At 39.2% G+C, this 13,440-nt stretch overlaps 2 protein-coding genes and 1 long non-coding RNA gene across 4 annotated transcripts in view; 1 reads left to right on the top strand and 2 right to left on the bottom strand.

Annotated features, from left to right (window-relative positions):
• Nucleotides 1-228: 228 nt before the first annotated feature.
• On the bottom strand, nucleotides 229-1,226 carry C5H11orf91 (chromosome 5 C11orf91 homolog). Its single transcript, XM_027458413.3, has 2 exons — nucleotides 825-1,226; nucleotides 229-433 (listed from the first exon to the last, which is right to left on the bottom strand). Exons 1-2 carry the CDS (start codon nucleotides 1,174-1,176, stop codon nucleotides 351-353), a joined length of 435 nt encoding a protein of 144 aa, XP_027314214.1. The 5' UTR covers nucleotides 1,177-1,226; the 3' UTR covers nucleotides 229-350.
• Nucleotides 1,227-1,251: 25 nt separating this feature from the next.
• Nucleotides 1,252-13,440, top strand: part of SPON1 (spondin 1) — a 427,336-nt gene continuing 415,147 nt past the window's right edge. For both annotated transcript variants that reach the window (XM_072039262.1, XM_072039264.1), the window contains exons 1-2: nucleotides 1,252-1,591; nucleotides 1,921-2,004. The gene's annotated coding sequence lies outside the window, so the exon portion shown is untranslated. The remainder of the gene's footprint in view (nucleotides 1,592-1,920; nucleotides 2,005-13,440) is intronic.
• Nucleotides 6,126-7,165, bottom strand: LOC140002675 (uncharacterized). Its single transcript, XR_011809849.1, has 3 exons — nucleotides 7,071-7,165; nucleotides 6,368-6,555; nucleotides 6,126-6,187 (listed from the first exon to the last, which is right to left on the bottom strand). It is a non-coding gene; the product is annotated as an uncharacterized lncRNA (long non-coding RNA).

Genomic DNA, 13,440 nt, shown 5'->3' on the forward strand with positions numbered 1-13,440 from the left:
ACAAAATACAAACGTATTTTATATTGGAATTACTGTTTCGCTGCTACCCGTATCCTGAACCTCATTGCTGGACTGGTGGGAATCCTGATATCAGCAGTATTAATTTCTTAGTGTTTTTGAAGGAAATACTATTCACCCTGTTTGTCTATAGTACTTGGAGAAGGAAATGTTAAAATACATACCAGCATTATTGGTATTTAGTACCAGAGATATGACATACAAAAAAAGTCAACAATATACTGTATTTTTTTAATTTAGTAAGAGAATAACATGTAATGAGTAGAAAAATTATTGGGAAGATCCATTAAAATAATACTCCAAAGTGACAGAACATCCAGCCCAAATAATCTTCAACATGGTGGCTGTTTCTTCAGTTTCTGCCTTGCTTTCATGCCTTGTATCTTTTCTTCTTTCAGTGCCTTCAGAAGTTTATCTAAACAGGAACGAAACATAATTTGTCACTAACGTTATCGTTAATAGTTTACAAGACTTTTAAGAAATAATTTGTTGAGTAAGCTAGTAACTTTCCACAGCGTTTCTTGTTTAGCAAATACCTGTAAACTAGTTTCTTACATGTATTGGAAATAACAGGTGTTAAACTGGTAGGTATTGGTATGACAAAGGAAAAAACCAAACGGTTAATTTGCTGTTGTGGAAAGTAACTCATGCGAACTATGAATCACGATTGCTTTGAGGTCTTCTTCCAGCCCCTGGGCTCCTTCAACCCTCGCAGTTGGGCGAGTGTTGGGACCGGCAGCCTTGGCCAAAGGCCGAGCCCCTCGTCCTGCCTTCAACACCCTCCGTAAGCCCTGCGGGGCACGCACACTGCTGCGGGTCGAAGCCGTCCCCGAGCAGCGCCAGCAGCTCCAGCTCCTTGATGCGGATGCCCAGCTCGCAGATCTCGCCCTCCAGCTGCGGCTGCTCCCCGGGCCGCCGCTCCTCCGCCGCCGCCGCCGCCGCCGCCGCGGGGCAGAAGAAGCGCAGCGGCTCGTAGGCGATGGGCGCCAGCCCCGCGGGCCAGCGGGGAGCCGCGGCGGCCACCGGGGGCTGCCAGGGCCCGCAGGCGGCCGCCAGCAGCTTCCGAGGGTCGCCGCTTTCCGCCGGGGAAGCACCGGTTTCGGGGCGGTCGTGGAAGGGGGGGAAGAAGAGGGGCCGCGGCGGGGGCTGCTCGCTCATGGCGCCGCCCGGCTAAGGCCGCCAACGGCGGTTGGCCCGGAGGCAGCCGCGCTCCAGGGACCCTCCGCCTCAGGGCTTCCAGGTGGATTTTGAGGCAGTTTGAGGCGTTTTGGTCAATCCTAATAAGCGAGGTGCTGTACCAGCGCTGTTGGCAGCCAGCTGGTGACTGTAGGGGCTGTGGAGGTTACCTCCGAGCAGTAAATTTACTCAAAATGAAGTGAAAAATCCCACTGCAACGCTAATGCAGGCCTGAGCAGGCTTCAATACACAACCATGAGGGCTTGCTACATGCCCTGGAGTGAATTGTGTTTATAAAGCTTTTCTCTCATAAAACGGGCAGCTTGGTACTGCCTTTTCCTAGAAGCACGCTTCATGCACATAGGTGCAGCGCACTGTCCTGTGAGCTGATACTGAGGTGAGCAGTGCTGGTTTGTTGCTGTTTGGTTTGTTTGCTTGTGAAATTTAGTAGATCTGTGGACCTCAGCTATCACGAGAGGCACAGTCAGTGCCTTGAGAAGCTGTAGGAGCAGGGAGAGTGGCAGAAGTCATTCAGCATTTTATGTTCACGTGCACTGGTTAGGGAATGTGCTATTAGAGGCAAAATGGATTGTGATATATACAGTTTGCTTACACAGTAATGTGTCAGTACCAGTACAACATAGGTACAGGTACAGGTTGTGTGTTTTATGAATGAAACATGCATATTTGAAATCAGCCTGATAACATGTATTTTTCCATTCTTAGTGGCTTAGAGAAGAACCAGCCATATAGTTGATTCTGTGTGACAACGTGAGGAGAGAATTCAAGCATTAAATGGACATAGTAACTGTAAGTGTCTTTTTGGGGGCCTGGGTGTACACTAAAAGTCAAAAACCCTTCCTTATTCAGGTCTTTGTGAGTAGCATTTGAAAGCAAAACAGTGCTTATGCAGAATTTGCTAGGAGTTTTACTTTTAGAACCAGCAGGAGGCCCAGTGCTTCCACTTAGCTAGCCTATTGTAAGTTTCTGTTGAAGAAACTATTGTAAGTTTCTGTTTATCTGTGAGCATGAAACAAACAAATACTTTAACAGACATGATTCTGTTGTATTTGAATTCAGTCTGTTTATGCTATTTGCAGGCAAATCTAGTTTAGATCCCTTTTATTGATAAATTCACTCTGTCTTTGGGGTAATATTATCATACTTTTAAATTAGTAACAGTTCAAATAATTGGATTTGGACTTCTGTTTTCTCTAAGCCTTTTCTATCACCATGGTCAACATTTTATAGTAACTGTTGTCTTACTGTTACACTGTGAAGTACACCATTGTTTCACCACCTCTGTAAAAATTAAATGTAAATATGTAACATGTTATTGCTTAGCTTTCGTTATGAAAAAACAAAACACAAGTATATCAAGGTGTAAGTGTATACATACAGATGAACGACGTGGGGTGCTAGAAAACCAGTAAGGTTCTTGTGATTTTAAAGCCCAATCTTAAATTTGTTTAGTTTATTCATTGCTTTCTTTCATTGTTTGGTATCAAATATAAAACTTATGAACACTTCTATTTCTATTCTAAAAACATTTCTATTTTCTTAAAACGTGTATTAGTGAATCACAGTGGTTCATGGTTTTGTATGCTAGATGCTAAAATCATGACATAGAGAAAAGGTTCCTTTTATTACCTTCCAGTACAAACTGTGCTGCTAATACTAAAGCCCTGGGCCATGCTGTCTTTAGGTGCCACCTGGTGGAATTTTTACAGCACGCTTAAGGTGTTAACTTTCTAATGCGTTAGTCAAACCAAAATAAGTACTGAATACAGAAAAGGTTGCCAAAAGAATCAAAAGTTAGAAATACAGAGATTAGATAAAGAAGATAACTAGGAGTGCAAAGGCTGTAGCAGAGCCATTAGACTTTAACGCACACCTTTATACTATGGGTTTCTGAGATTTCGAATTCTCAGAACTCCTAAAAATTTTCTCCATCTTGTAATACATAATTAGCAATAGCCTCCTTACTGCAAAACAAATTGTGTTCCTGGTCATGATATTTTCGAATTAAGTTGATGACATTGTAGAGTTACTGCATTGCCTTTTTGAGGGAATGCTGTCAATATATTTTGGGTTTAATTTTTGTAATTGCACAGGTATCTTGGACTAATGCATGGCTGTTTATGTAAGCTCCAAGGTCATATTAAATAGCAAAGAGGTTCTTAGAATTTTTATAATAGAAAGTTCAAGACTATATATGTCACCATCAAAATGCCTTCAAGAGTTCATCAAGTGGGCTATAGCAGGGGGGATCCCATGGGAGAAAGTATGGCTGTTTTGCTTAATGAAAGAGTTTAGAAATCCATTATTTCCTGCATAGGCCTCAGAAATAATGTCCTTTTCATGTGCCCACATAGGGGCTACCTAAAGCATGACTCTGCATGATAAAGCAGGATTGCACTTTGAATGCTGCCTCCTGCAAGCAGGTAACTACTGGGAAGAGGCAGGGAAGGGAGAAGAAAACCTTCTGTCTGCCTGTCAGGAAGGCTAGTTGAGCACGGTGAAAGGATGTCATGTTGTGAGATATGAGTAACACTCTTGGTTTCAAGAAAGTTATGTTTTTGTGTGGTATTTTTACTGGGTTGTGCACCAGTCAGACATGTGCCTTCACCTTTGCCATTCAATTTTTTATTCCAAAGTTGAGATCTATTAGTCTTGGGTTAAGCAAATGAATGCGTCGTAGACAGACATTTTATGTAGCTTAGCTGAATCATAAATGATAAAAAAATAAATTTTGAGACAAAAATGGTATGTGTGTACTTTGTAGGCGGGCAATTGCAGTACGAAGAATAACTGTATGGACTTCTTCCAGTAGAGGGAGTAACATCCATACACTTGGTAGCATCTTACAATTTCAAAAGTTTAGCACATTAGTCTCTCTATTTGTGTGTTGATATTTGAAGTATTAGAAATAAGTGGTTATTAAAATGTTAATTTTAGAGAAGTCTTTTATTTATACATAAATCTTTTATTTATTTATGCCCAGCAAAGATAGTAGTGACAGTATTCTAGCCACCGCTCTACAGTACTTAAAACTGCTCTAGCAAAAATCTTTTGAAAGGCCTTTCTGCTAAAAGAAGCTCAAGATAATCGATGGAAGTTACAAACTCTGAGGGCAGCTAACACATACGCATGTTAGCAACACAGGCAGTGTAGTGTGCAGTGTCACTGAGAGCATTAACAAATGGCAGGAATGGCAGACTATACTGTTAACTGCCTGCGTCACCATTTAGTCTATATGGGGATTTTGCATCTGTATGGGCATTATTTTCTACTAGACTTATGAAATGATATTCAGGAGAGTGCCTTCCATTGGTTTTCATATGTACAATTTGGAAGTTAGAGCTGCTTGCAAGCATGTAGGTTAAATACTGATATTCGGAAGAGTGCACATGTGAATATATGTGTGCTGTAAGAATCTGTAAAAGCCACAGAAGCTAAAACTTTTCCACTTTTACAGTGGATTTTTTATGGCAGTAAAGAAGGTGGATTTTCATCACTGTGAGATACCAGGAAAAGTTGTGTGTCAAAAAGTTAAATAATGTATTAAAAGCTCAATCTAAAGCATATACTATTAAACTGCATTTTTTCTGCTCAGTTTGAACCTGTGTTGGTCTTCTAGCTTGGATATTCTGCTATCTCTTGTTGATATCAGGTTCCAGCAATTCAGGATTTATGTGTTTGTCCTTCCCTAAACTCTTCTTCCTTCCTTATTAACAAACTTCAGTTTTCCAGTTATTCATGTCTATATTGTGTTAGCACATTCAGGTGTCTTTCTGTATAATATTGTTAATGTGCTGCCCTTCAATGCTTGTTCTAATCATTTTGTCTTTCAAAAATCAGTTCAGAGTACAACTGATGGAATTGTTTTCCTTTCTCATTAATTTTGGCACATCTGCCCCATGATCATTCCCCCCGCTTCTGCATCTGACTCTTGTCCTTCAAGGCTTTCCACAGTTTAGTACTGACGTTTTTTGATATCTTATGTTGGTGTTCCTGGTGATTTTCATGTGTTATATACCAAATTCCTAAATTTCCAGCCTTTGTTGCACATCATTTAGATCCTCCATCAGAAGTTACTAGCTTCTCACCTATCCTTTCTAAGGGAAAGCCTTCTAAAAGTCCACACAGGAGCTGCTATACCGAACTTCAGATCCATGCGTTTGCAGGCAGGGATCTGTGACTCTTCTGGCCCCCTGTTAATCCCTCTTCCTTGTGTATGTTGCTGGTCACATTCATGCCGTTTCTTCATGAGAAGACGAAGAGTCCCACTATGTGAACTATTGCACTGCATCTAATTTGTCACTCGTTCCTCTTCCTTTATGTTTAGAGCCCCTTCCAGAAGGCCTCTCTTCTGTGTTTTGTGAGAAACACTCCGTAGCCAATAACATTTGCACCATTCCACTCCCTCCCCATCCACCTTGACGCTCCAACCACCTTAACCTATGGAGGGCTGCACTGAGCCCCCGGCTGCAGCATGCACATGTGAGTTCACTTCTTCCAGTACGCAAAAGGAAGCATTTATTCAGGGCTTATTTTAAACTTCAAAGTAGAGGGATTACATTTCATATAAAACCCACGAGAAATAAATGTCTGTTAGACATATTCACACTGTACACAGTTGTGCTATTTATCTACAGTTGTCAAAAATACAGAGAATTTAGATAAAAAAGGTTGCTTGGTCAAAACATTAATGAAATACGTGTTCCAAATGCATAGGAATTGCAGAGCGATCAAACAAAGACAGTAAGTGTCTTAAAGCTTTAGAGCTTTCAAGGGCTGCCATGACCACACGACCAAAGAAAAGCTACCAAGTTTGTTCACCAAGACAGATATTCAAAGTAAAGACAGGGAAAAAAACTTACACTCTACCACCAGGCATCTTTGCTGGCAGATGTTTAAACTTCTCCTTATGGTATCTGTACGTTTTGAAGAAACCCCTCTGGCAAAACCAAGGTCAGTTCGCAGATACTATCTAAGGAAACAGCAACAGACAGCAACAAATAATGTGTGTCACAGGTAGGATCACTTCATATTCATTGTACTGCACAGTGACAAACAATGCTCCCGGAGATGAAAAATAAATCTCTCCCTGCAGGAAGCACCCTGAAGCCCGAACGTCTTCAATAAACATTTTACCCCTGCATTTTCTTACAATGTTCTCAGTTGGTATTTCCCTGAGGGAGAAGTAGGCTCTCATGAGGACACTTCATGCTCCCATGCTCTGAGAAGTCAGAAACAACAGGATTGTCTCCTCTCAGTAACCCCTTTGTACTGAAGAGTCCTTCAATTTCCACTGGTCCTCGTGCATGGATACGAGAAGTACTAATACCAACTTCAGCACTGCAGAAAACACACAAGGTAAAGGTGGTTGATCCTCGGAAGATATTCAACTTTGTACTATATAGCTCTACATCTTTATGCAGAAGCAGCCATTCAGCGTGACCTCCCTTCCTCCGCTCCTCCCCAAATGTCAGAAGTGATTTTTATCTGTTCTGATTAGAGGAAATTAACTATTATAAATTGCAGTGTTTATACTTCTGTCTGTTACAGCTTCACTTTTAGAGAGAAAAGTGAGCCAGAAAGGTACACGTCTTACATATATCTTGCATTCGTTTGAGGGTTTACCCTTTGAACCATAAGAACTAAATTAGTCAAGATCGCAATCTTATGTCCTTTTTTCTTCCCTCTTCTTAAAGAGACCCCTGCATGATCTTATAAAACCCTAATTACAATTTTTTAGCACGCAGAGCACTGCATGTTCGAGCCTGCTACAGAGATTTCTAGTAGTTTCTCCCTCAGGAATCAATGTTTCCCTTGTCTTCTGCAATTCCTAGTACGTGCACCTGTTTACTTACGTAACTGATACTCAGTTTTGTTCCAGTCTTTCCTTCCTCCCACACTGCCGAGCGAGCAAACGGCTTTGTGGTGCGTAGCTGCCTGCACACCACAGGCACTTACCGAGTCCAAATCTACATCCACCAGAGAATTGGGTAGTGGCATTCCAGAAAACACAAGCACTGTCCACGTGCTGGAGGAAGAACTCCGCTCTTTTCTCTGAAAAAGAGGCAGAGCAGAAAATAGGATACAGTACATACAGCATGATCATGCAGACCAATAGGCACAGCCTCATACCCTGAACAGATACAACAGCAGAACTTTCACCTGCAACATTATCAGACAGCATTTAACAGCCTGGATTAAAACATGTTCACGCACACTTTCTTTAGAGTACATTTAGCACATAGACACAGCTGTAAACATTACAAGGAGCTTGCAAAGACAAGAAGAAAGTGAAAAGATGTCTAATTCTTACTACAGTCTAGAACAATCTGATGCTTCACAAACAATGCATGGCCTTCAGTCGCCGGCCTGTTAAATTTCAAATTTCTTTTGCCATTTTTACTGCTTGAAGTGGTAATGTTTCTTCACTTATCTGACTTGACTTGACACCGTGATTTTCACCTAATTGTCCTAAGGTTGTCTGCATTTTACAAGGTCGCCGGCTAAGCTTTCTTATATCTGTAAGCATATCTCAGTACCACATTCCCTCCTTCTAAACAATGTAACTCTGCAAAAACAACATTTCTATTCCTACAGTTTGAAAAGCAGTTGATCAAGCTGTTGGACCCAGTCCTGATTAGGACGTGACACTACTACTACAGCATATTAATATAAATTGTAATAACTTGAATAAGTTGATATATATTATTCGCTATTTATGTAATTGTTTTTACTGAGTTTGCAATCTGTACAATTTATTAGTGAAATTGCGTTCAGAAGTGTGCTGCTCCCCTCACTGCTGAGTGTGTCTGGTCTGCTCGATTTATCCCATTACAATACAAATCAGTATGCAGAGGGTTATTTATAAAGTCTTGAAGCTCTGTGCCAGCAAACTTAAAATTAACAGTGAACAACTAATTAACAATTTTACAACTTGAAAGGAGTGCTAATTAAAAAAGTTTTTAAGAGATGAGTTTTCAGTTGAAATACAAAATAAGCCAGAGACTTGTCTGCCTGAAATAGAAGTTTGGACCAATGAGCAGAAATGTAAATAAGCAGTAGCTGTATGTGAAACAAATTTTTAATTTTCTCTTCAGGTAACTCTCTACAAGTCTTTAGGATCAAAAGAAAATTCTCTGTTTTGGGTAGAAATTATAAATTGGTGTATTTTTCAGTCGTTGTGGTGTTTCAGTCATTATATGTTGGGGTGTGTTGTATCATGGAGATTTTGGCTTAGAGATCATGACTGTATCAAACATGATGGTTGTCTGAAACAACAAGATAGAAATTGCCTGGAAGACTTCACGTTACTTGCTTAAAAGCATTCAAGTCTGGTAGCTGGGGGAGCTCTGTTTGTTTTGTGTGGTTTTTGTCCTTTCTTTTTTTCTGTTATGTCCTGTTCTTCCCTAGAATGTCAAGAATTGGAGTCCAGTGGCTTCAGAAGTGGTTTAAACACAATGTTTTTACAAGAAAAAAGTTGTGAAGGTGCACAAATTGAATAAAGTAGTGTTAAAAACTGGTTTGTTTGCAGGCTCTCTGAAGAGATCTTTTGAAGTAGTTTGTTTCCATGCATTATATCTTACCTTTGAGTATATATGTAGGACGATGAAGAAGTGATGAGATTATTTTTGATACGGCAGAGTTATGTCTGCATGTTAATTTGGCAGATGGTACTTGGTTTGTCTGTATTTGCCTTTGAATACTGATGGGTGCTGCTTCTTTAAACGTGAATCTTTGTCAAACCTTACTTCTTGCAACTAAGTATATCTCTAGGATGACCTCTTTTTTTTTGTTGTTATTTTTGATAGTGGATTTTCTCTTTTCTGGAAATCATGTTTTCTGAGGAGTCTGTTTGGCAAGCTAAAGGAAGTAATGAGATGTGTGGAGAGGGAAGGCTGAATTCCACTGAGCATTAGACTGGAGATCTGGGTTTGGTACTACCTCACACTTTAAAAAAACAAAACAAAACAAAACAAAACAAAAAAAAAACAACACAGTCACCATACGAAAAAAAATTAAAAAGACCCCAATCTGTGTCAGCAGATAGAAATCAAATAATCCAGAATGCGCCTTGCTTCTTGCTATTTATATGCTGTACTCCAAACTTCTAAAATTCATATTGCAGTGCCCTTTCATCTTGGCTCGATAAACACTAATAGGTTTGACAATAATAAAGATTATTCACGAGTAAATGTGTTACAACAAAATGTATTGTGTAGATGTGCAAATATAAAGAGATTACATCATTAGATGTGTATCAATACGAACTACTTAGTATAATTGTAGTAGCTATTTAAGGTATAATCTAAGTAGCATTTAAAAATGTACATAAAAATGTTTTTATAGGTAATTAAGATGGAAACTTTATTCACATCTTCTAATTTCTGGTTTTGATGTAAGATGTGTTTGTGTTTTGGGTCGAGGAGTTATATTTTCTTTATCTTCCAGATTTTTATTTTTGTGTGTGTGTGTTTGTTACTTGCTTTATTTTTCCAAATTTAAACTGAAGGAAGAGATCTGTGAAAACATGTTCTGGATAAAAGGAGAGCTTTATTTTTGTGAGGTCCATGTATTTATGAATTTTGAACACAAATAGTTACATGAATGTATTATTTGCAAAACTACACATTATGAAAGCCAAGGACTATCCAAGTCTCTTGATTATGGAATCACATAACTCACACAAATTTGATACTTAAAATTAACGAACAGCACTGTTGCTTAGTTCTGTTTGAAAGTTTGGTTATTCAGTGCTGAATATGCACCCCTCAGTGAAATTCCCTTGTTTTAGCTGGCGATTAAAAGAAAACAACAAACACAACTACACAAAAGAAGCTGTTTGTAGTGCGCTGTATTGAGGTATGTTTGTTCTGTTTTTCTATTAACCGTTTTGGTTGACCTCGAACACACTTGCAAGATTATAGTTTGTAAAAGTGGATGTAGATCGAGTTTACCTTTTTTATTTTGTTTGGATGTTTGTTTTAAAACAAGCTCTGTGTTCATCCCAAATTTTGACATTTTGGTTTTGAATGCAAAATGTGTTTGTCCATGCAAACTAGATTTCTTTCAGAGAAGACTCAACTGGAAGAACCACTTGAAGTGTGCATGAAATACATGCTGGTCCATAATGATAAAAACAGGGTCTGAACCAATACACAGACTACAAAATAATGAAATTCTCCATTGCATACTAAACACGTGTATACCACAGAGGCTTCCTGAAGAAGCTTCTGAGGGAGCTCAAGCGAAACCTTAAAATGCTTCTCATCCCAACTAAAGGGCCGAGCAGTGCAGGCAGTGATGTAAACCACAAGACCTCCGATCTTTGTGAAGTACACACGGTGTACAAAAACGTACAGAGTGAAACGTTGTGTACTATTACCTCCCCGCTTGTTTTTGTGTGCCTTTTATTGCCTCACTTCTGTATTGGCTGCCTAGAGGATTTAACATGGTGTGAACTAGAGTCCCAACGAAATGTTAGCTCCCCACCTTTTTTTTTTAAAGGGATTAAAGTTTCTCTGGAAGGTAGAATAACCTACATGGGGCCGATAAAAAGAAGGTGAGTTTGTATAGAAACTCAAGGTTTCTTTGATTTAATTTGTGCTTATCAGCAGTAATTATAATGTCATTCTGAAGTGCTGGAAGTAGTCTTAGGTGGATTTCTAAAGTTCTTATTAATTCTGCAGCAAGACGAAGGATGGCTAGTGTATTTGTTTTTTCCTGTCATGAAATAAAGGAGGTTAATCTCCGTCACTTTAATTATTTTTTTTTTAATGTGCTAGGAGTTGACACCATCATAAATCTGGGCATTTTGAGATGCTGATGTAGTATGTAGATCTCAAAATTTATTTGGGAGTTTTTGTGCAAAGCCGCTCAAATTCAGATGGATTTTAACTTGAATATACCTCTGCTCATAACTTCATGCAAATGTGCATTAACAGAAAAAAAAAAGCCTTTGTGTGAATCTGTAGGATTTGTTCACTATCAGTTTACACTATACTTGGGGGGCTATGATCTGTGTATAATCTTTAAGGATTAGTGTTGTGTGAGATGCATTTTCAGAACTGTGTAAATATTATTGGCATATAAAAGGAGTTTTTATTCATATTTGCCATGCTTGCTTATAGTTACTGTAAAAGACAGGCTTCAGTTATCCTCGGGATCAGGATTGCTGCAGTTTGGAGATGTAGATGGTTTCTAATTTTAGCAGCGTTGGGATGTGAATGGTCTCTGACTCTCTAATAATTTTCTCCAGAGCTGCAGCCCATCCTATCAAGGATTGCAAAATCGTATCAGTGAGTACAATCTGCTCTACTTACATTAACTACTTAGAATAATGGAGGGTGGCTCATGCCAAACACAAAAGTACAATGATTGCAGTGAAACTGTATTATAATGGAACATTGCGTTTCATTAAAAGGCATTTTCATTATACAGCTGGGCTGATTCAGAGCAAGGATGGCACTCACGTGTGCCAGTCCAAAGTGCCTTGCTCGCCGTCATTAGCACTGCACACTGATGAACAGAAATTATGATAAAGGTAGCATTTTCTTTGAAGCTATTCAATGCTGATTTTTTAAGTGTACAAACAAGATCCATGTTACATAAAGAGGAATAGCACCTGGCATCTTTTGACTGAATATTGAACTTTCCTTTTTCCTGAACAGGTTAGGCTAGATGAAGTTTAAACAGATATGCAGTTAGGCCATTATTTACCTTAGGGAAAAAATAAGGCTTTATGTTTTAGCCATGTCTTAGGTTTTGGGAAGACCGTGGTCTGTCATTGAATTTATTTTTTTTTTCTTTGCAAGGTGCAACAGTTTAAGTATCTGAAAGACTTTGGGCTATATCAGGAGTATATCAGGGCTAAAACAGATTCTGTGCAATTCTATCTGCAGCTGCTGGGACCTCATTCCCTTTACTGGAAGATAACTTCACAGCTAGCTGGTTGCCACAGCAATGCTTTTGGCAGTTCTTCCTGTATATTTCTTTCCATAGTTTATCATGAAAAAGCAAACGATCCAGCAGAGGTTAACCCAGTGCGTAAAGGAATCTGAAGGAGATAACAGTATATTGCATCAATAGCAAAATATCTTTTTTTTTCTTATCTTTTATTTATTTATTTTTTTTAAAGGACTACCTGTCTACCATCACATCTAGCCAATCATGGTAATAAATGTAAGAGATTGAACAGATCACCAAGCACCACTGTCTGTAAGAGCACTCTCACAAATACCAGTTCTGGTGGATAGCCTCCTGTAAAACGATCACTTCTCACAAACAACTTTTAGGCAGGCTTGGTGCCTGTGGATAGTGATGCTTGCGGTGGGTGGAAAGAACTGGAGAAAATCTCTGGAAGTCCGGAGGGTGGAGGTAATTAGAGATCATGCAGCCTGTGACTCGGGGTAGAGATGAAGAGAGGTAGGACTGGGCTTTTTAGACTAAGAATGAATTAAAAAGGAAGCCCAGAAGGAATCTTGCAGTTACGTACATCAAAGGGATTTTTAAAAGATTGTTTTCTAGATGACTTTATTAGAACGATTTGAAAAGTTTAAAACTCCTAAAAGGAAACGATTGGGGATTTTTCCCCCTTGCTTTACCTTTGGTTAAAATATATTTTCCTTAAAGCATTAATATTCTTTCATCGGGCTTCTTATTATATAGGCAGGTCTGTTATTGCCCGGTTTTACAGTGGAAAAGTAACTGTTTTCACATCTCTTCAATTCCCTCTATTGTTTGAATACCCTAATGCAACGAGACGAGTTTTCAACTAATTTAGGGGTGCCTCTGATGCTTTCTTACTTTAAAGATTGAATTGTAGCGTGAATACAAAAAGGGGCACCTAACTTAGGCACACTTTTTGGAGAGAAGGGACTACATGCAGTGAAGACCTTCATGTTATAGCCACCAAATCACAAAAATAACAAAGAAGGCAGTTGTCTATCAAAATGACCTATATGGAAATAATTAGGGAAGGTGAAAAGGAGGAAGAAGTATGTAAATAAGGGAGCAGAGTTTTTTTTAATATTATTATTTTTTTAAATCAGGTATTTTATACAGTCTGTTTTGTTGAAAAGTGAATGTCCACTCACAAGCATTTTCCAAAGACCCAGAGATAAATTGTGGGGAAGAACAGCGTGGCTGTCACATACAGGTACCTTCCTCTGCCATGCAGTGTTGCAGTGCAACGGGCTCCTTCCTGAGCAGGGCTGAAAGAAATTGCTT

This window comes from Anas platyrhynchos, chromosome 5 (assembly GCF_047663525.1).
Source record: "Anas platyrhynchos isolate ZD024472 breed Pekin duck chromosome 5, IASCAAS_PekinDuck_T2T, whole genome shotgun sequence".
Taxonomy (NCBI): domain Eukaryota; kingdom Metazoa; phylum Chordata; class Aves; order Anseriformes; family Anatidae; genus Anas; species Anas platyrhynchos.

Coding starts and splice junctions, on each gene's coding strand:
- C5H11orf91 (XM_027458413.3), bottom strand. CDS start 1,176: ATGAGCGAGCAGCCCCCGCCGCGGCCCCTCTTCTTCCCCCCCTTCCAC. Junction 434..824: donor CGGCTTCGACCCGCAGCAGT/GTGCGTGCCCCG, acceptor GTTCCTGTTTAG/ATAAACTTCTGAAGGCACTG.